General features: G+C 40.3%; 1 protein-coding gene across 2 annotated transcripts in view; it reads left to right on the top strand.

Moving 5' to 3' along the window:
- Window positions 1-20,894, top strand: part of CTSW (cathepsin W) — a 791,734-nt gene that overhangs the window by 568,791 nt on the left and 202,049 nt on the right. For both annotated transcript variants that reach the window (XM_044073793.1, XM_044073792.1), the window contains exons 8-9: window positions 17,460-17,556; window positions 18,583-18,663. In XM_044073793.1, coding sequence (XP_043929728.1) covers window positions 17,460-17,556; window positions 18,583-18,663 — 178 coding nt within the window. The remainder of the gene's footprint in view (window positions 1-17,459; window positions 17,557-18,582; window positions 18,664-20,894) is intronic.

Raw genomic sequence — 20,894 nt, 5'->3', positions numbered from 1 at the left:
AGGAAACTAGTACAGAAAAGAGTAAAATCCCAAGAAGGGAAGACATCCCTGATCAGCATCAGCAAGAAACTACGATCCTTCATAAAATCATCCAAGGCTAGCTTTGAAAGAAAAATTGCCAAGGACTCCAAAGATAACCACAAGGCATTCTTTAGTGATGTCAAGAATCTAAGTGGCAATGATCAGATCTATGCTGAGTTAGTGCAGAATGGCACAAAATACACTGAACCGACTGACATCGCCAACATCCTGGCAGACAGGTTCAGTGCAAACTTCACCCTCTCTCACCCCCAAAAGGGCCCATAACCGTACCAGAAGAATGTAGAGCCCCTGAAATCACAGACACTCAGGTTAAAACAGCCCTCTCCAAAGCCAAAAACACATCATCAATGGGACCGGATGGTGTCTCAGGCTGCATCCTACATTAGCTCAAAGACGAACTAACCCCTCACCTAAACACACTGTTCAAACTCAGCCTCTCCACAGGCTATGTATCAATAGAGTGGTGCACAGCAACGGTTATTCTGCTCCACAAAGGTGGAGCCACAACAGACCCCGGGAACTATCGCTCTATAAGCCTAACTAGCTTGGTCTGCAAGGTTATGGAGCGCATCATCATGGAACTCATTAACAGAGACATTGGGAACCTCCAAACACTGGACCCTACCCAGTTCAGCTTTGTTAAGGGCAGATCATGGCTCATAAACTTGGTGGACTTCTTTGAGACAGTTACCAAGGCTATGCAAAGGCCTTCAACACCATTCCCCATTCTGGTATTATAGACAAGCTCACCAGCCTGAACATAAACCCCTATGTCACAAGATGGGTTGCCAACTGGCTCATGGACAGAACCCACATGGTGAGAGTTGCGGAAGTTAGGTCCGACTCTAAACTGGTTACAAGTGGCGTTCCCCAGGGCTCAGTCCTAGGACCCCTCCTGTTCAGCATATACTTCTCAGAGCTACAGGCAAGTACAGGAGGACTATGGCTGACCAAATTCGCAGACGAATGCAAACTAGGGGCTATAATTGACTCTCCGGCTGACACAGACATTCTGCAAAATGTCACTGATACAGATACCTGGTGTCAAAATCATGGCCTCAAGCTAATGGCCAAAAAGTGCATAGTCATCCCCTTTGGAAAAAACAAAGTACCCACAAACTGCCACATAGGTGATAGTCCTCTAAATACGGAAGACGTAATAAGGGATCTGGGGACCCAAGTAGATAGTAATCTCTCCTTTGATAATCACATTGCCAAAGTGGTTAGAAAATCCTTCTATGTGGCACACCTAATCACAAAAGGGTTCACATCCAGATCAATAGAGTTCATTGTGCCCCTCTACTCATCACTCATCAGACCCATCATAAAATACAATGCCCCATTTGGGATGTACCTAACAAGACACCTGCAACAGCTGGAAAGACCACAAATGTACCTCACCAAGAGGATCACTGGCCTCAAACAGATGCTCTATGCAGCTCGACTGAAGAAACTCCAGCTGTACTCTGTTGTATTCCGCCTACTCAGAGGTGATCTCTGCCTGACATACAAGGCCATGTCCAACCCAGAATTGATGGACATGCTCCACCTAAAGAAAACCATATCCCCTTGAGCCACATGCTCTAGGGATCTAAACCTCACCACAACAATAAATAGGACATGCTGGAGGGATAGATTCCTGTCCCATAGACTTCCCTTGCTTTGGAACAAGATTCCAGTCTACATTAGGCAGAGCTCCATACTAACACTCTTCAAGAAAAACCTTGACGAGTGGATGGGAAACAGAAAGTTTACCCTGGGGATCACTTCAGTGGCTCTGCTGGACAGAGGCACAGGGAACTAATCTAAGGGGGTGGCAAAAGCCAACACATTCTGGCTAGGCTTATAAATGCCTTCGGCAGATAGCCTAGTACCTACCTATGAACCTAAGTACCTAGAAAGCCAAAGGATACAGTGGCATCTAGTGGAGAAGTCAGAAATATGGCGCAAATAATAAATTTAATAAACCACGATAGCAATACCCAACAATTATTTTATGCAACTTAGATTATTTTGAACACCTGTAAACAAACTCAAATAATTTTGTGTGAGCCCAGACTAAAACTACCCTTTATTAAAAATCCATATATTTTTTTAATATAATAAAGTGGTCCGCCCCAATTTAGTAGCTCCATGAGGACAAATGTTATACAACTCAATGGAAATAAGGGTGCATCTTAATATGGCTATGTAGTACATTGCACTCTCTTTCATGGTGAATATTACTTATTATGTAATGGTAGCTCGTTAGTATTCAAAAACGTGCACCGTGATTGGTTAGCCCAACCAGCATGCCTTTTGTAAATCGAGCTTATACCAATAGAAAAAAGTCCAGTTGCCCAGACTTTCTTCTATTAATATATGCTATTACACACTTCTTGAGCTAAGAGATTGAGAGGTACATGTGGAGGGCAGGGAAAATAGAAGGAAAATCAGGTATGTTTCTTTAGTTTTATATAACGTACCGGATTTTCCATGTATCTGTGCCCTTTTTCTCTTGTAACTCCAAACTGCTCTAAAAAGCTTTGAGCACATGATTAAACCACACCAAGTGTGGGTAAATCTTCAACATGCCTCACCATCTCATCGGTTATTGCTAAAATATTCTGTAATCCATAGTTTAAAATGTCTGCTCATTTTCCCGGTATAAATTGAACCTCATGTGCACTATGCCACAGTTCCCACTCACTAGTACTTGTAATCAGCTGTCATGTCTAAAAAGCTGCAGATCTGTTTACAGTTGTGAAATGTGAAGGTTTAGAGATTTACTTGCCGTTTATATAGTTACAATATGGCCAACAACTTGGAGTCAAAAATTGCTGTGTTGATCCAGACTGGTGTTTATTCTCAAAATATGGGAAATACTGTCCTAAATCCTTATCCTGCCTCTATGTAAATTTGTAATTCTAAAATAGGTCAGTGTTTTGAAATTACATAACATTACCAATATAGGTTGAAATAAATTTCAGATCTGCCTAATCAACTGTATTTTAAAATATTTTGAGACTCATACTGTAGCAAGGCATTCGTCGATTCTCAGCTAGAGCGTCTTCTGAGTGGAGGCATGCGTGAATGGGCGTACTTTCGTTGAAGGTTGTGCGTCAGGGCTGGTAACTCGGCACGTAAAAATCAACTACCAATCATTAGCGGACCAGAGTTCCGCTGTGGCAACCCCTAACTGGGAAAAGCCGAAAGACACAACAACAACAACAATTGTAGCAAGGCATTCATAAGGACTTTGCTCCTGAATTGCATAAACAACAGTATCCATTCTTGTAACAATAGATTATGTTGGAACGGACTGACCAGGTAATCAGCCAGATGGTTATAGATTGATGGAGAAGTACATATACATTTGATATATAAAACTGGGATTTTAGAATCTTTTCAACAACATGAGAAGTGTGACAACTAAGTGCGAATGGGAAGTAATTTATAAGTAAAGGGTTATAGTTCAATGACGTAGTAGTATTTGTCACTGCTACATCTAAAATCTACAGTGAGTAGTTCTGCCTTTAATGTGTGTACTCATTCCTATTTAAATATGCAGAAAACTATAACAGCTGGTGTAATAACACCAGCCTCCATGCAGCCTCAGCTGCTGCTTATGCAACAGAGTTCTACTTCCACCTAGAAAAGTGCTTAGATGTGGTGGTCTACAAGTATAAATAGGCTCTAATATAAACACGAAAAAAATTCTGAAGTCTTAAAATAAATCTAAATATGGTGACAGTAAAGACTCTATCAAAAGGATCAGCAAATAATTAAAAGCTACTGTCAGGAAGAGCAAAGCTAATCATGACCTGAAATTAGTGTCTGAAGCCTAGAGCAATTATAAACCCTTCTTTATTTGTGTTAGAAAGATCAGAAACACCCACCAGTGTTCTGAATTAATCCAAAATAGCACCACCCACTCAGACCCAAAGGATATGTCAAATATTCTTGCAGATAAGTTTATTACAGACCCTAACCAGAAAAAGTCATCAAAACTCTGTGAATCCCTAAATCTCTGACATATCTTGACTTCTTAAAAGAACATGCCTTAACTGTGCTTTCAAAAGCCAAAACTACCACTTTTTTGGTGACCAGACAACATACCTGATGTCTAATAAATGGTACCAAGCATGCCCTCATGGAATCCCGCCTAAAATTGTTCAGCCTAAACTAAACCACAGGTATGTGTCCCTGAAGTATAGACAGCTGCTATTGTGATGCCATTGATAAGGGGTGAGGCCCCACCACAGATCCCAGGAACTACAGACTTACTAGTCTAATCTGCAAGGCCAGGAGGCATATTGCATGTGACTTCATAAAGTGCAATAACAAAAGTATGATACATCTAGACCCTCATCAGTTTGGTTTTGTGAAAGAGAGATCATGTCTACTTAACTTAGAAAATGTCTTTGAGAAGGTCACAGAGGCTATGGATAAGGGTCACTCAATGTGTATGGATCTGGCCAAAGCATTTGACACCATCTCCTGTTTTGGTATTGTAAAAAAGCTAAGAGACTGAAGTGTAGACCCATATGGGGTAAGGTGGAGAGCAAACTGGCTAAATGCTAGAACCAGTGTATTTAAAGTAGCAGGTACCACCTAAGGAAGTATGAAAGTAACTAGCAGCAGTGTGTGCACCCTCAGGGATAGGTGCTGGGTCCCCTCCATTTGGCTTATACTCCTCTGACCTCCAAAACATCAGTAAAGTTGGACCTGCGGCTAATGACGTTTTTGATGACTGTCCGGTCATCCTTGATATGGTGTCACTATACCAACAATTAATCCTCACTAAGCAATGGTCTGCTGAAAAGTGCTAAAATTAAATGAAAAAAAGGGAAACATTCTTGCATTTTTCAAAAAACTATTTTCTTCAACTTACACCATAACTAGCACCCCACTCCAAACTGATACAGTAATCAAAGATCATGGTACCTGGGTTGAAAACTCCCTTCCTTTGACTACCAAGTAGCATCAGCAGTCAGGAAATCCTTCTGTTTAGCACAAGTGATATCTAAAGGTATTTCATCCAGGTCAAAAGAAGGTGTTGTCAAACTGTACTCTGCTCTAATTACAGTACAATGTCAAAACACATTGCAGAGCTAGAAAGACCCTACTTCCTAACTAAACGGTTTCTTGGTCTAAAGGCCCTTAGCTACCAAGACATTCTTGAAGCTCTATCCCTGTACTTAGTTTCTAATATATTTTTATGTGGAGATCTGTGTTTTGCATTCCATTAAGGACCCAATCCTCCTTTATGTCTTATATCTCTGCAAGAGGAACAGCTCCACTAGCACCATATCTAGGAATATGAATCTCTACCAAGTTATAAATAAAATGTGTTGGCAGGATAAATGGATTACCCAATGATAAACCCATCTTTGGAATAAACTGTCCTTATATGTTAACCAGAGTGATACACTCATATCCTTGAAGACTAACCTTGATGATTGGAAGGGCATCTACAAACTCATCCTGAGCCTGACTTGTTTTGCCCTACTAGAAGTGGGAGATTCAACATGAGGGTGGGTATCAGCAAGGTACAAATGGTTTCACAACTTACTTGCCTTCTAATTTCTATTATCCTGTGATCCTATAAAGAGTTCATTAAGTCCACCTTTCTCAGTGAACCAATAATCATCTAAATAATGCCTCTGTGTATCCATGTCAGGCAGCTAGATGTCTTTTTTTTCAAATTCATAAATATAACAAACTTCCTGATGTCCCGTAAATAAACGTCATAAATGGGACAAATGCAGCCCCCATTACAGTGCCACATAACTAAAAAAGAAACCATTCTTAAAATAAAACACATGCAAGATACCAATTAAGTTAAGAGCAACAAAAACTCAGTATATTCTCAACTCTCAGCCTGAGAAATGTAAAACCTGTGGCAAATGGCTTTAATACGTGTACCATGTGGAATGTTAAAGGGTCATTCCATCCACTGTATATATATATGTATCATGAGGGTTCCAGCTGTTTATCAGATATAATATATAGGAATTGTGTAGTGTCCTGTATACAGCATCTAACCAAAGGAGGAAAGGTTTTTAAACAAATCTTCAAAAAGTCAGATGGCAGCTGTATTAGAGACCCCCACCCCAAGACAATTGTGCAACATTGTGGAGTATGCAAGAAATTTTACTCCCTGGACAAAATATAAACACTCTGTGGTTTAGTATCATTTAAAACAAACTTATTCTATAAGATTTCAGAAATTACTGCCTTTTAAACAGATCGGCATAGAAACTGATCAGTTTGTTTTAACTTAAAGTGGGGTTACAAGGAGGTCCAATATATAAAATAGGATTGTGCAGGTACAAGGATACCTCCCTGTCATATGCTTCCCTGTCCTAGGCTACAGTACCTCTTCCTTATCTGCAATCCGTGTCACATTGTCTTATTTGACTGTACCCTTTGCAGGGCAGCCTCACTGACCTTCTTTAAGTTATGGCCAGCTTTTAAATCCCTAAGTACACCTCTGTCGAAAGTTTTAATTGTAGACTGTCTAGAGGCTGAATGGAAGAGCACTGAAATTAACAATATCAGAGGCTGGTTCAATAGTTTGAATTATTTAAACCAATGGTCTTTTTTCCACTTAATCAAGATTTCAGATTCCGTCTGTGATAAAAGATTGTAAAATTGAAACAATTTCAAACTCACTGGTATAGTTCATAGGTTCATAGGTTCATAGGTTGGTACTAGGCTATCAGCCCTAGGGCCTATACAAGCCTAGCCATAACAATTCCCTGGCTATTTCTTCCCACATTATTTACTTTCCTGGACCCCTGTCTAGCAGGGCGACTGACGTGATCCCTGGGGTGAATTTCCTTTCTCCCATCCAAACGTCAAGGTTCCTCTTGAAGAGGTCCAAAGAGGCACTCTGCTTGACATGTATGGGCAGTCTATTCCAGAGTCTGGGGAGTCTCTGGGTCAGGAACCTATCCCTCCAGCATGTTTTGTTTATTGTGATGACAAGGTTTAGATCCCTGGAGCATGTAGCTCTGAGGGATTGGGATTTCTTTAAGTGTAGCATGTCCGACAGCTCTGGGTTTGACATGGCCTTGTATGTTAAGCAGAGATCGCCTCTGAGTAGACGATATGTGACAGAGTATAGCAGGAGTTTTTTAAGGCGGTCAGCGTAGGGCATCTGCTTTAGGCCTGTGATTCTTTTAGTGAGGTATTTCTGAGACCTTTCCAGTTGTTGCAGATGTCTTGAGAGGTACATACCAAATGGGCGCTGTATTCTATGATGGGTCTAATGAGGGATGAGTCCAGTGGGACAATGACCTCCTTTTTCTGGATGAAAAGCCCTTCGTGATGAGGTGTGCCACATAGAAGGATTTCCTGACTGTTGTGGCGATGTGGTTATCGAAGGTGAGACCACTGTCCACCTGTGTCCCTAAGTCTCTTATCACACTTTCTGTGTTTAGTGTACTGCCACCTATATGGTAATTCATGGATACATGTTTTTTCCCAAAGGGGATAACAATACATTTCTTGGCATTGAGCTTGAGCCCATGGCTCTGGCACCAAGCATCTGTTTCTGTAAGGCCCTTTTGTAGAGTATCCACATCATTTGGGGATTCAATAATGGCTCCCAGTTTGCAGTCATCCGCAAACTTTGTTAGCCAGAGTCCCTTAGTGTTGACCTGTACTTCAGAGAAGTAGATGCCAAACAAGAGCGGCCCCAGGACTGAACCCTGAGGTACTCCAGTACCTAATACACTAGTGCTATAGAGGAGACGTCAGACCTTTAACTAGTAATGCAATCTCTTCAGATATTAAAGAAACAGAGGAAATACTGAATACTAAATCAGTAATGTGGCTGTCACAGTCTCCCTACCAATACCCATGTTTTGATGAAATAAAGCTGTTATGTCCACCCTTCCTTCTCTGTGTCCTGCTGCTCCCCTCAGTCTTCTAAAGAGACTAGACAGTTACTGAATTGTGAGATCTTTCTCACTCGTTGGATAGATACGTCTACTTGTCTGTTTGTGACTATTACATACTGGATGTTATATATCTGAATCACCATTCATTTACAAATGAATTTCTGTTTTTTTATATTGTTGATAATTACTAGATATGACAGCAACAGGTATCCCATGTCTTAAAATATAGACTTTAATGCACTAATCCCACTAGCACTTGTTCTTTTGGTCAGTTTATTAGTCAAAATTTCCCTGAAATAATTAATGTAAATATGTAAGATCTATGGCTTCTTTAAATTGAAGCAAACCTGTACCTACTCCTCTCTGTGGATTACAGTGGTGTTCCCTACTAGGACAATCATGAAAAATATCAGTTGACATTTTTGGCCAAATTCCAAGAATACACAGCCATGGAGTAATATGCTATACTGAGCAGTCACCCCAGTCCTGGAAACTGATCTTGCAATGTAGAAAATTTCAGTGTTATACATTGGTGAAAGCCAAAGCACATACATAGTTTGATGATGTACAAGTTGCTCCTGAGAGTCAGGGGGTATGGCTTGCACAGATACTGTAGTTAAAAGTAGATGATTTTTCCTGCTGAGGTAGTGGTTTCCCATGCCTGCCCCTATCCAAGGACTTAGAGATTGTATTATTGAATGTATGACAGCCATGCTAGCTGTCATGTTTGTATTTTCCTGTCATATTGATGGCTTTAATATGGGGAATGGCCTAACAGCTGTGCAGTTTAACACATATGACATCTCTAGAACTGCCATACATGTAGAACTGTGGTTCCAAGCAACTTTGGCTGGACATGGAAGGTCTGCAGAGTCCTTGGGTAGAATTGCAATGTACTAGGAATTGGTAACGAGATATATTAATATAAAATGTTTTAAAATCTCATTACTTATTCCTAGCATAGCAGGAGTGTCAGGCATTTAGTACCTCAGTATTGTGTGGTACCGATTTGGGCTTACTGCACCCCTTGGAATGATGTCATTGTAGTGGATGAGCATCATCTTCAAGGCAGCAAGGTAGGATGGTGGAAGCTGTCCACTGTGCTGTCCAAACCTTTTGATTCTTGGCTGGGTTACCATCTTTGTGGAGTCTGCATGTCCCTCCTTTGTTCACATGGGTTTTTTCCTAGTGCTCCAGTTTCCTGCCACATTCCAAAGACATTCAGTACATGGATCGGACACACTAAATTGGTCATAGGTGCGAGTGTGCATGCATGCATGTGTGTGGTATGGAATAACAGCAGCAGATCTAGCCACCTGGTGCTGTGAACATTGGTTCTGGATTGTGACCCCCCCCCCCCCCCACCTTTTTTTTTTTTTTTTTTTAACAAGAAGCATCTTTAAATTATCCTGTATGACACAGGCAATCATACATGTATCTAAATGAAAACAAACCATACTGACATAATCTTAGTTACAAACATTATGCATCAGGAAATATAGTATATGTGCTTTTGTGAACGTCTACTTATCTATTACTACGTTTTTTTACTGTTTGAAAGTATTAGCATTGCTTATCATACTATTCAGAGCCACTGGACTCAGGAGCCATATTACGTTAGATAAGGAATCGGCTTGTATACTGCAGGCAGAGTTAATTTGGGTAGTTTGATTCAAAAGCTGTTAGTGGTGTTGTAATAAAGAGGTACGGCCTGATCTAAATAAGCTGACCTCAATATAGTTTAATTTAAATACCAAGGTGCACTCCAAGCCTAGTCCTACTACACTTGAGATTGGATTACATGGACTAGCTGACTCTAATTGTGTCCGTGCACGGTAATTGTTGATAGGTTTGCCTGGATGCTGTATGTATGTATTATAACTGTGATTAGCGACAATGCTCCTTAGGGGCTTACAGCCAGTAAATGGTGCTCATAAGAATATAGTGACTGCTGACAAGGAGAACTAAATGAATGTGTTGCGATTTTAACACTGTGTTTCTATGTATACTGCCTTATCTGTGTACATTACGTTAAAGGTAATATAGAGTGCATATATGTACTGCATGTGTTGACTATTAAACTTTCTTCCACTCCTAGTAACCAACCCTTCCTCGCTACCTCCCTGCTAGATACCTTTCCCTACAGCTAGCACGCGGTCAATTTTTTTTCCATACTAAGGACCACACAACAGCAACCGCGGACACCTAATTCAATGGACACTGGACTGAAAGAGCCTCAAACTCCTAGTGAAAGTGCTTTGTAACTAAATAAGACAAAGCCCATATTTGTTTCTTGCAACTCCTACCTAATTACTGCCAGGCTGCCTAATTTGTAAAGATTTTACTAGAGAAGCATCTTGCCAAGAGGGACAGCTGCTTAGTTACATTTAAACTACCTTTGAGCACTATATGCTCAACCCTGCCTTATAGTTAGCTTATACTGTATGTGCTAGCCTGCTTTATAGCTATCTTTTATGACCCATAGAGCACTATTTGCTCAGCCCTGACATAAAACCTATTAAACCTACTTGTACTTGGGCACAGCTCACTTTCCACATTTACTATCATCTATTTTATATCAATGTACTCAGTTACCTGATTGTTTCCAGGTCCTCCTAAGAGCTACTAACAGGGTCCCTTGCCCACTTCGCTCCCCACCCTGCCCCCAATTCCCAACCACTCCCAGTGGTCCTACCTTTTTTGGAAACACTAACCCCTCCCATCTTTTCAACAACCAACCACATCACTACACCCAACACTACCTCCTCCATATTCCCACTACTATCCTTCCTGCACAGCTAACATGTACAAGCATACCATACCTATACCCACTGTATGCACATTCCTTGCATACATCACATCTTACCAAACCTCCACCATTTCCCCACTCAACCACTGCCACTGTACTACTACACTCACCAACACTCATATATCACCCCTACTCTGCTCCTCTCCCACCACGTCATAAACCTTCCCTATGCACCCTCCACATAGTCTATCAACCACAGTACCCAAACAAAAGTCATCCCCACGACTTAACATAGTAACCCTACCATACCTATTACCCACAGAACACAATCATAAAACTTCCCTTATAAGCAAACATATTCAAAAATTGATAAAACTAATAACATCATCCATATCTAAATTACTACTTAGTGGAGACATCCACCCCAATTCTGGCCCCTCAATCTCCAACCCCACTCCTCATATTCAGACTAAAAAGCACAACTTCTCTCAAATCACAGCCAATAAAAAGCCAAGTGACCTCCTTCTGTTAAGCCTAAATATTATAAGTATATCCAACAAGGTGCATGTACTCCATGCCACCATAGACTTGTACTCCCCTGATATAGTGATCCTGACAGAAACATGGTTAAAAACCACACATTACCAATGAGCAAATCCTCCCTACCAGTTATAGTATACTAAGAATAGACCGGCTAAACAAGAAAGGAGATGGTATAGCTATAATATATAAACAGCATCTAAACATCCAGATCTTAAACTTAGCAGCTCCCCAAATGGGTAAGGAAGAAATAATATATACCAACCTCAAAATAAACCAAAATAAAACCATCAACATAATAGGATGCTACTTCCCACCTGGCCAAAATATCCCTCCACTAGAAAACCTCCTCAGCTGAACTACCCACCATCTTCCCAAGAAACTATAATTTTAGGTGAATTCAATATTGACTGGCAGTCCTGTTCTAGCAACCACCCAACCCATCATGTAAACCTTCATGGCTTCACCCAACTATTCCAGTCACCTGCTAGGATAAATAAAAGCTCCAACAAACACACTACCCTAGATTGGATACTAGTCAGTAAGAGCCCCCAGTCATATATAGCAGGCTGCCTATCAGACAGCCTCAGTGATCACTCCCCAACGTTCCTACTCAGCAAAAACCTATACCAAGTGAAACCTGTCATATACCGTCAAATACGCAAAAAACTAAACTTGAACCCACTCACATTCAGCTCATCCCTCAAAGAATGTAACTGACAACCTCTGAAGTACCTCAGTCTAGATGACGCAGTTGACTTCTTTAATAACACCTTCCTTAGCATCCTTAATCACCACACCTCCCAAAAGACTTTCCCGGACCAGAGCCCAACCATCCCCATGGCTACAGAAAACCACTAAGTTAGAAATGAAAAACAGGGGTAAAGCCTGGGAGCTCTGGCGCAAAACCAAAACCCCCTCAACTACACAGAAATTCCTAGAACTACGCAATAGAGTCAAAAAGCTAATAAAACAGGACAAAATCCAATACTACCAGGCTGTCCTTAACTCCTCCCAACATAACCCCAAACAATTCTGGTCCTCAATAAACTCCATCCTCCACACAGGTAAAGTAAGTACCCCTACTCTTAACATCACTCACTCCTCCGAAAATATTGCTAGCTCTTTCAACACACATTTCACACAAACCAGCTAGACAACACAACCCCCCCTCAAACCCACACCCTCAACTTCAACTAGCAATCTCCCCACTAGCTTCTCTTTTTCTCCTGTTCTTACCTCCAAAATAAAAAAACTGTTAACTAAACTTAAACCCACCAAATTAGCAGCAGACAGCCTCCCAAGTGAATACCTACAAATTGCAGCTGACGCTCTAGCCTACCCAGTATCCATCTTGAGTAACAGATCTCTGTCAGAAATGTATGTTCCCATACTATGGAAAGTATCACACATAATTCCCCTCCACAAAGGCGGCCCCACCACAGAACTAACCAGTTACTGCCCCATAGCTATTCTCTCTCCACTCTCCAAAATACTAGAGAGATGCATTCACTCTCAGGTCTCATATCACCTCCTTACTAACAACCTCTTCTCCAACACCCATCATGGTTTCTGACCAAACCATAGCACCACCACTGCCTTACACTCTTTCACTAACATTATCCTGCAACATAAAAACGATGGCTATCTTTCCTCAGCTACTTTCATAGACCTATCTAAAGCTTTCGACATGGTACCACACAAACAACTCAGCTCTCTTCTCAATAACCTATCCTTCTCTCAGTCAGTCACTGACTGGTTTCAAAGTTACCTGTCTGACCACCAACAATACATTGTATGGCAGGATGACTTATCTCCCCAACTACCTCTCTCTATAGGGGTTCCCCATGGGTCCATCCTTGGACCCCCTACTCTTCTCTATTTTCACCAATAACCTAGCCTCTGCCATCATACATGGCACACTCATACAATACTCAGACGACTCAACCATCATCTGAACAGCCAACTCCCTACCCAAACTGCAAAAAGTTGCACAGGATGCCTTTTCCTCTGTTGAAACTTGGTTATCCACTGCCCAATTAATACTCAGCCCAAACAAAACTAAACTACTAAACTTCCAACCCACCAAACTTACTCAAAACAACTCTCACTTTAACATAACAGCAAAAGATAACACCACTATCCATCTTACAGAACACACCAAATTGCTAGGAGTGAAAATAAACAATAAACTGAACTTTGACATTCACATATCCATGACCATTAAAAAAGTGCATAAAAAACTAGGAGCATTATATAGAAATCAGCAACTACTTACCAAAACAGCAAAGATTTCAGTAGCAAATTCTCACCTTATCTCCACCCTAATTTATGCCTCTCCAATATATACAAACCTAAGTCAATGCGATCTAAATAAGCTCAAAACGTGCCACAACAAAATCGCCAAATTTGCCACAGGGGCATCCTACCATAGTCACCACTGTCTCTCATTAGAAGACCTGGGCTGGCTAGAACTCCGTCACCTCCTTCAATGGTATCAACTCGCACTCGCCCACAAACTAGTAAACCATCCACTAAAAGTCCCATCCCTTCAGAATCTACTCCAACCCTATCTTACCACCAGACCACTAAGATCCAGCAAGATAAACCTCCTACAGGTTAATAGAGCCAATAACTCTGCTGGAGAAGCACTATACTCCTGCGCTATAGCCAAATTATGGAACTCCCTCCCACCCCAATTACCTCTGTAACATCTTGCACCCACCACAAATCTTTACTAAATGCGCACCTAAAAACTTGCAGGATATGCCCTTGCAACTCCCCCTCCAATATCACCCACTCCACCCACCCACTACCTCTCTCTGCACCCTACTAACTACCTTGATTACATTGCTCGTAAGCCTAGCTACTTATTATACAGTAAGTACTTCTTACTGCACCAATTGTTAATGTCTGTTATGTACCTCACAGACAACAGTGCTTCCAGTTGTCTACTGATGTATTATGTTCTACATCTGTAACTATGTTCGACATCTGTCATTATGTTTTAATTTTGTATTATGTTCTACAGCTGTAACTATGTCTATAATTTTTAAATGCTATGTTTCTCCAACAGTATTATGTCTGTAACATTTTAATGTGGAGCTTTTCTCCCCGGGCCTCCTCTGAAAACCAACCTGAGTCCAGTAGGACTCTCCCAGTCAACAAATGTAAATAAATAAATAAAATAAATAAATCACAAACCATATTGACATAATTTTAGTTGTCCAACATTATGCATCACTTATAATCTATCCAGTCACTGTCAGTTAAACATTACATATCTCATTCAAATCCTGCCTTCTTTTAAACCTTATTTCTCCTCTGCATGTATTGTTCTCACTGTTCCCATTTTTTGTGTAATTTGCTCCTACCCTTTTCTAAAGATCCCACTTCCAGTTGTTTCATATCTGTTACTATATTCATTACTTCTAGTACAGTTGGTGTAGACTTTGATTTCCATTTTTGAGTAAATGCTTTTTTGGAAGCCACCATAATTAGACTCGGCAAGGGTTTACTATGACTAGACAATTCCAATTCTGTATCACAGCTCAGGAAATTATTTCCTTAGTTACACCGCTTTACTTACCCATTATCTATGACAGAGTAGTCTGCAGGGAATCTTTAAAGTCTGCCAACTCATTACACTCCCAGAAAGTATGTTCCCAATTATTTCTTTCTTCCCCATCACACCTCCAACACCTCTACTTGAGGTATAAAAATACTTATACAAACACTTCCAAGCAAAGATCCTAAATCTTCTAGACATACATATATCCCTGCCATTTTTTCTTTGTGAATTGTTTATCCATTCTCTCTTCCCAATCCTTTCTAACCTCCTGTGATTGAATCTTATAATTATCCCCGCTATTTTTTCTTTGTGAATTGTTTATCCATTCTCTCTTCCCAGTCCTTTCTAACCTCCTGTGATTGAATCTTATAATTATCATGCAGTATTTTATGTGCTCTACTAATTATCCCTTTTTTAACAGCAGCTTCTGTTTTAGATTCTACTAAAAACTCTACCAGTGCTGGTCTTTCACTTAGGATCCTCCTATTTCTGTTTTCCTGTGCTCTGATATCAATCCTTGATAGGGAAGGCAGTCTCTAACCTCCAATCCAAACAAATTCTTGGTGTCTTCCCATTCTCTTACCATTCTCTCTCTAATTATTTGCTCCAAATACCTTGGTTCTTTTGCCAGTGCTCTCCAATGAATTCCAGCCCCTCATGCCTATTGTCTGTATCCCTAATTGCAGTCATCCCTATCAGCAGAATCTCTTTTCTTCATTCCTGTGTTGGCTTATTTCTTAGAATATTTTCTGCTACTTTATGAATATAATATTCTGTATAATTATTGTTCTCCTTAATAGTTCTGCGGTGGTGCAGCAGTAGCGTTGTTGCCTCACAGCAAGAGGTTCTCCCGTTTGATTCTCGGCTGGAGTGCGGGGAGTGCCTTCTGTGTGGAGTCTGCATGCCCTCCCCATGGTTGAGTGGGCATTCGAAAGATATGTGTAAATGGGTGTGGCTTCGTTGAAGGTTGGACGTCAAGCTGGCATTACTGCCAATCAGTGGACCGGAGTTCTGCTGTGGCGACCCCTAACTGGGAAAAGCCGAAAGACACAACAACAACAACATTGTTCTCCTTAATGATCTACATCCAAAATCCCAGTCTCTCCTTGTTTCTTGAGCTTTCCCCATTTCGTCATCATCCCTTTCCACTTTGAATTACAGGTTTCTGCTTTGTATAGGAGTCTTAACTGTGTAGCTCTGAAATACCCCTTCAAATTGGGTAATCCCAAACCGCCTTGTTCTATTGGAAGAATGAGCTTAACCCATTTGACTCTTGCAGTCTTCCCCTCCCAGATGAAATCCTTCAGCTCTTTATTAATTGCTATTCACAACTTCTCTAGTTGATATAAAATTTGCCTGACCTGTCTATAAAAATAAAAGGGACTAAAAAACATTTTAACTGCTTGTATCTTGCTATCCATATCCATATAATAGAGGTTCCAATTTCTCAGTTTTTTATTATCTTTTGTTTAGTCTCTCGCGCATAACCATAGCTGCCAAATCCTTTTTAATCCATACTTCTAAGTACTTCTTTCTGTCATGTCCCCATAAATATGGATATTGCTGAATCAATTCATGTATGGGTACATAATTTACAGTTATTGCCTTTGTTTTAGCTTTAGTGGTTTTGTATCCCAAAAAGATATGAAACTGTCTCAAAATGTTCCACAACTCTGAAATGTCATTTTCTGATTTTATCAGGTATAAAATAACATCATACACCCCGGGGATCACTTCTGTGTCTCTGCTTGACAGTGGCACAGGAAAATAACTTTCTTGGGTGGCGTAAGCCAGGGAACCTTGTTGGCTAGGCTTACGTAGGGCCATTGGGCCGATAGCCTAGTACCTACCTATGAACCTATATGCAAACAGAGCCAGCTTTTCAGGACTACCATACCAATTATATCTTTGAATTTCTGAGTCCCTTGTTTTCTTTGAGACTGGTTCTAAATTTAATCCAAATAACAAAGGGGAAAGAAGAAACCCCTACCTGGTTTCTCTGCTCAAACAGAAATGATCAAAGAGGAACCCACACACTTTAATATTTGCCTCTGATCCCTCATATATTTCCCTAATCAACCTTATAAATTTTATCAGGGAATGGAAGTGCTTCAATTGCCCTGCTCATAAGGTCCAAACTTACTCTGTCAAATGCTTCCTCTGCATAAAGACCCACCAACTAGATTGTCACCGTTGATGTGACACCCCGATTCCATGTGAATAGAGGGGAGAAAATCCTGCTAGCCAGCCAACCAGTTGATCCCGACTTCCTAACACCAAATATAGTCAGAAATTATGCCTGTAGGATAGTGACCCACTAATCATATGATGAACAGGAACAAAAAGAGGGCAAAGAAAAATTACAGCAGTTTTCGACATAAATGTCCACATTTTGAGCTACTTTTTAGAAACCAGTTGTTTTCTCTCTTTCTCCCTTGGGAAAGATATGGAAACCAAATGCTTTATCTTTTCATATGAAAACAGACATTTGAAAAAAAAAATTAAACATTGGCAATGTTATTTCAGTTTATTAGAGAAATAAAATGAGAAATGTGACAGCCAATATTTTAGCAAACACATCATTGCTGACATAAGCTGCATGCAACATCTCAAGCACTAATATGTAAGACAATGATCTCCGTGGTAACACTGGTTTCTGACATTTCAGGGAATGTGCGGTTCCTGCTGGGCTTTTTCAGTGACAGGAAACATAGAGGGGCAATGGTTTATCCACAAAGGCAAGCTACTTTCCTTATCTGAACAAGGTATGTATGTCTGCGGCATTCAGAAAATTATGAAAACTCTTTCTTCCCTTCTTTTTTACTGAATGTACATCATCATCAGCTAACCAGATCTACTGTAGTGACTATGAAATGTGTAGTGCTGGAGGAGAAGCAGTGACATGATGATATGCTCCTTTAACACGGACGACCATTTGCATAAGCTGGTTCCTCTTTTTCCCCTCAAACAAGTGACTTGCTACCTGGATTAGGACCCCAAATCTGGCCAGGGCTGGTGCAGCATTTGAATTGTCTTCTGGAGGGAGAGAAATCAAGGCATCCTTATCCTGTGTCATCCTCTCCTGACTGCAGGGATTTTTTTTTTATATGTGTTAAACTTCCTTCAAGGGAGGATTGTGCAAAGACATATGGCTATTTGCTCTTGAGTGAATCTGCTCATGACATATTGTCTGCTGCCCTCTCCCTGCATGCCTGCACACTGCATGGCACTAATGCAACTCTGCTTGTGAGTGAATCTGCTCATGACACATTGATGTCTGCTGCCCTCTCTCTGCATACCTGCACATTGCATGGCGCTAATGCTACCCTTTAGCCTCTGCTAGAGTGCAGCATTATGCTGCAGAACCCCACCCATCCCAAAATAGGTAAGTGAGACATGGGCCCCTTAAGCCGACCCTTCTGACCAGCCCTCCCACTTCACAGGTCACTAGTATGAACATATTAAGTTTTGGAAAAGGGCAGACTGTAATTTTAAATTATAATTATTGATGGTATATGTTTTTGTAAAAATAAAAATGGGAAAAAGGAGCTATGGATGGATAAATTGATGGTATATGTTTTACTTGTGTCTTTTAAATGTGTTTCAAACTTTGCAGATGGGCCCTGTCTAGAAAAACCTCTGTAAAGAACAAGCAAGAGTTAGAAACGTTGAAGTTGTGTGTAGATCACTAGGTACAAAGCTTCATTTTTTTTTGTTTTATTTAAATGCTGTGCTGGTTTGGATGTGAATGATTTGAACATAATTTATTTATTCTTTCTTTTCACTTTCAGAGCTGGTGGATTGTGACACTCTGGATCAGGCCTGTGGAGGTGGACTTCCTTCCAATGCCTACGAAGCTATAGAAAAACTAGGTGGGTAACTAGAAAAGCAGGAGCTAGACTGAAAGATAGAGGCAATGTGGGTAGAATCAGATTTCTTTGGTTTAGGCTGATTACTGTACTAGTGAAATGCTGTGGTATGCACTGTGGATAGAATGGTAAACACTTAGAAATTTAACTTGGTATATGACCAGTGAAGGCATGTGACCTGTAAAGACCATTGTCATCTCACATTTTGTGATGACTCTGTAGTTGGCAAAGTACAAAACTGTAAAGGAATGCAGCAGACATGTAAAAGATACAACAGACATTACAGGAAATCACACTTCACAACAAAGCATGTTGTTACTGACTTGTGTGCCTTTGTTCCACGTTATTAGTGCTTTCTTCAGAATAAAGTCAAAGTAATACGAATATTTTAACTGCCTTCTAAAATCATGTAATATTCACCATCCAATAAAAACATTAATTTAATAAATGTACTAATTTCTCTTAAAACAATTAATTATCTTCAAGAAAATATTTAATATCTCTCAGATTTAAAGTATACTTTATAGTAATATGTTATTAATCCCTGGAAAATGTGTTGCTCCTAATGTCTGCTAACTACTAAGTTGCTGTAAACCTAGTTATTTATCATCCATTATATCCAGAAATCTGATGGAGGCTGAGAAAGCACACAGAATATACATATTTATTAACTCATATTTTGATAACTGACCCAAAGGGAACTTAACGTTTTTCATTAGAAGGTCCAGAGAGCTAGTAAATAGAAGGCACATACATTTTGTCCAATACAACAAGTAAATATGGCAGAAAGTGCAATTATTTAAGACTTTGCTATAAGAGTAGATGTCCTACTTCTCACTGTTACATTATTCTTTACAAATGGGACATCCTGCAGAGGACAGCTGAATGTCCATCCAGCATACCAAAGCCTTAAATCCCTTTCAGGCACCATACATCAGATGTATATCCTACATCAAAAGTGTAAGGTACACATGTGACATCTGATCCTGAGAAGAGCCAGAGCAACCAAAGAGGAGAAGGAATGATGTGCATTCAGGAAGGGAAGAAAAGGAAGAGGAAGTACCAGAGGAAAACCCTTCAAAGAAAAATGGGAAGGGAGGGAAAGGATACCAAAAAAGTGAGAAGTAGGATGTCTTCTTTCATGGTAAAATCTTACATAGCTGTACTATGTCCTTCCTCATCACGTCTACAGTATTCTTTACAAACGGGAGCGTGCAAACACAAACACTACAGAAGAGTATGGAAGGAAAAAGCCCCAGAGGAGCTCTCCACAACCCATGTAGGGTGGCCCTGACCCTAGAAATGACATCCAACTTACAGTGTTTAGTAAAGGTATGTGCAAAAGGCCAAATAGCAGCTTCCAGAATGGATCTAGTATCCATACCCTTAAAAAAATTACCAGAAGAGGCCACAGCCCTGGTAGAATGAGCACAAGCGGAAGAAGAAAACTGCTTCCCATGAAAAGAAAAGCAAAAGGAAATGACCTTAGAAATCCAGGAGAAAATAGTTTGTGTAGAAACAGTTAAACCCAATATGCTAGAATGGAAGGAAACAGAAAGTTGGTCAGATTTCCTTATACATTTAGTCTTGTCAAGGTAATATCCAAGCTGTCAATGTAGATCCAAAGTATGAAGATTTCTATTTACTAGAGAAAACTGGCAAAGGAACCAACGAATTGTGAGCAAATAACTAAAGAGGGAACGCTAACAGAATTGCATGTTGCCAAAAAGCCATTTGGACTGCAGTCAACAGAAAGGGATGGGAGAATCCTAAGTGAAAGACCTGCTCTGGTAGAGTTTTAAGTTGAATCTGTAACAGAAGCTGCTGATAAAAAGGGATAATTAGTAGGGCATATAAAATATTGCACTATAACTATAAGAATCAATCACAGGAGGTTAGAAAAGATTACGAATTAAAAACAAGTAATCTCTGTGGTATCCCTGAAGTCTCAAAACAACCCACTAAACAAGTGTAGTAGATCCAAAAATAAAACAGTGTAAGAAACTTCTCTGTGTGGAAGATAGAGATTGGATAAGCAATTTACAAGGGAACAATGGGAAGATGGATCTACTTCACAAGCTCGAAGTTTCAAAACTTCGAACTGCAAATGGTCTAGACCATGAGATCTAAGCTTTGACATTTTGAAATTATGATAAAAAAGCTATGTTTTTGCATGGGGCAGGCCCCCCTGTGCCCCACATTTGGGGGGCTTTGCCCCCACACCCCCTGTTAAA

Source organism: Protopterus annectens, chromosome 6.part0, assembly GCF_019279795.1.
Source record: "Protopterus annectens isolate FY-2018-M chromosome 6.part0, PAN1.0, whole genome shotgun sequence".
In the NCBI taxonomy this organism is placed as follows: domain Eukaryota; kingdom Metazoa; phylum Chordata; order Ceratodontiformes; family Protopteridae; genus Protopterus; species Protopterus annectens.
Note: the sequence above shows the minus strand (reverse complement) of the source record. Positions and strands in the feature narration are given on the sequence as shown.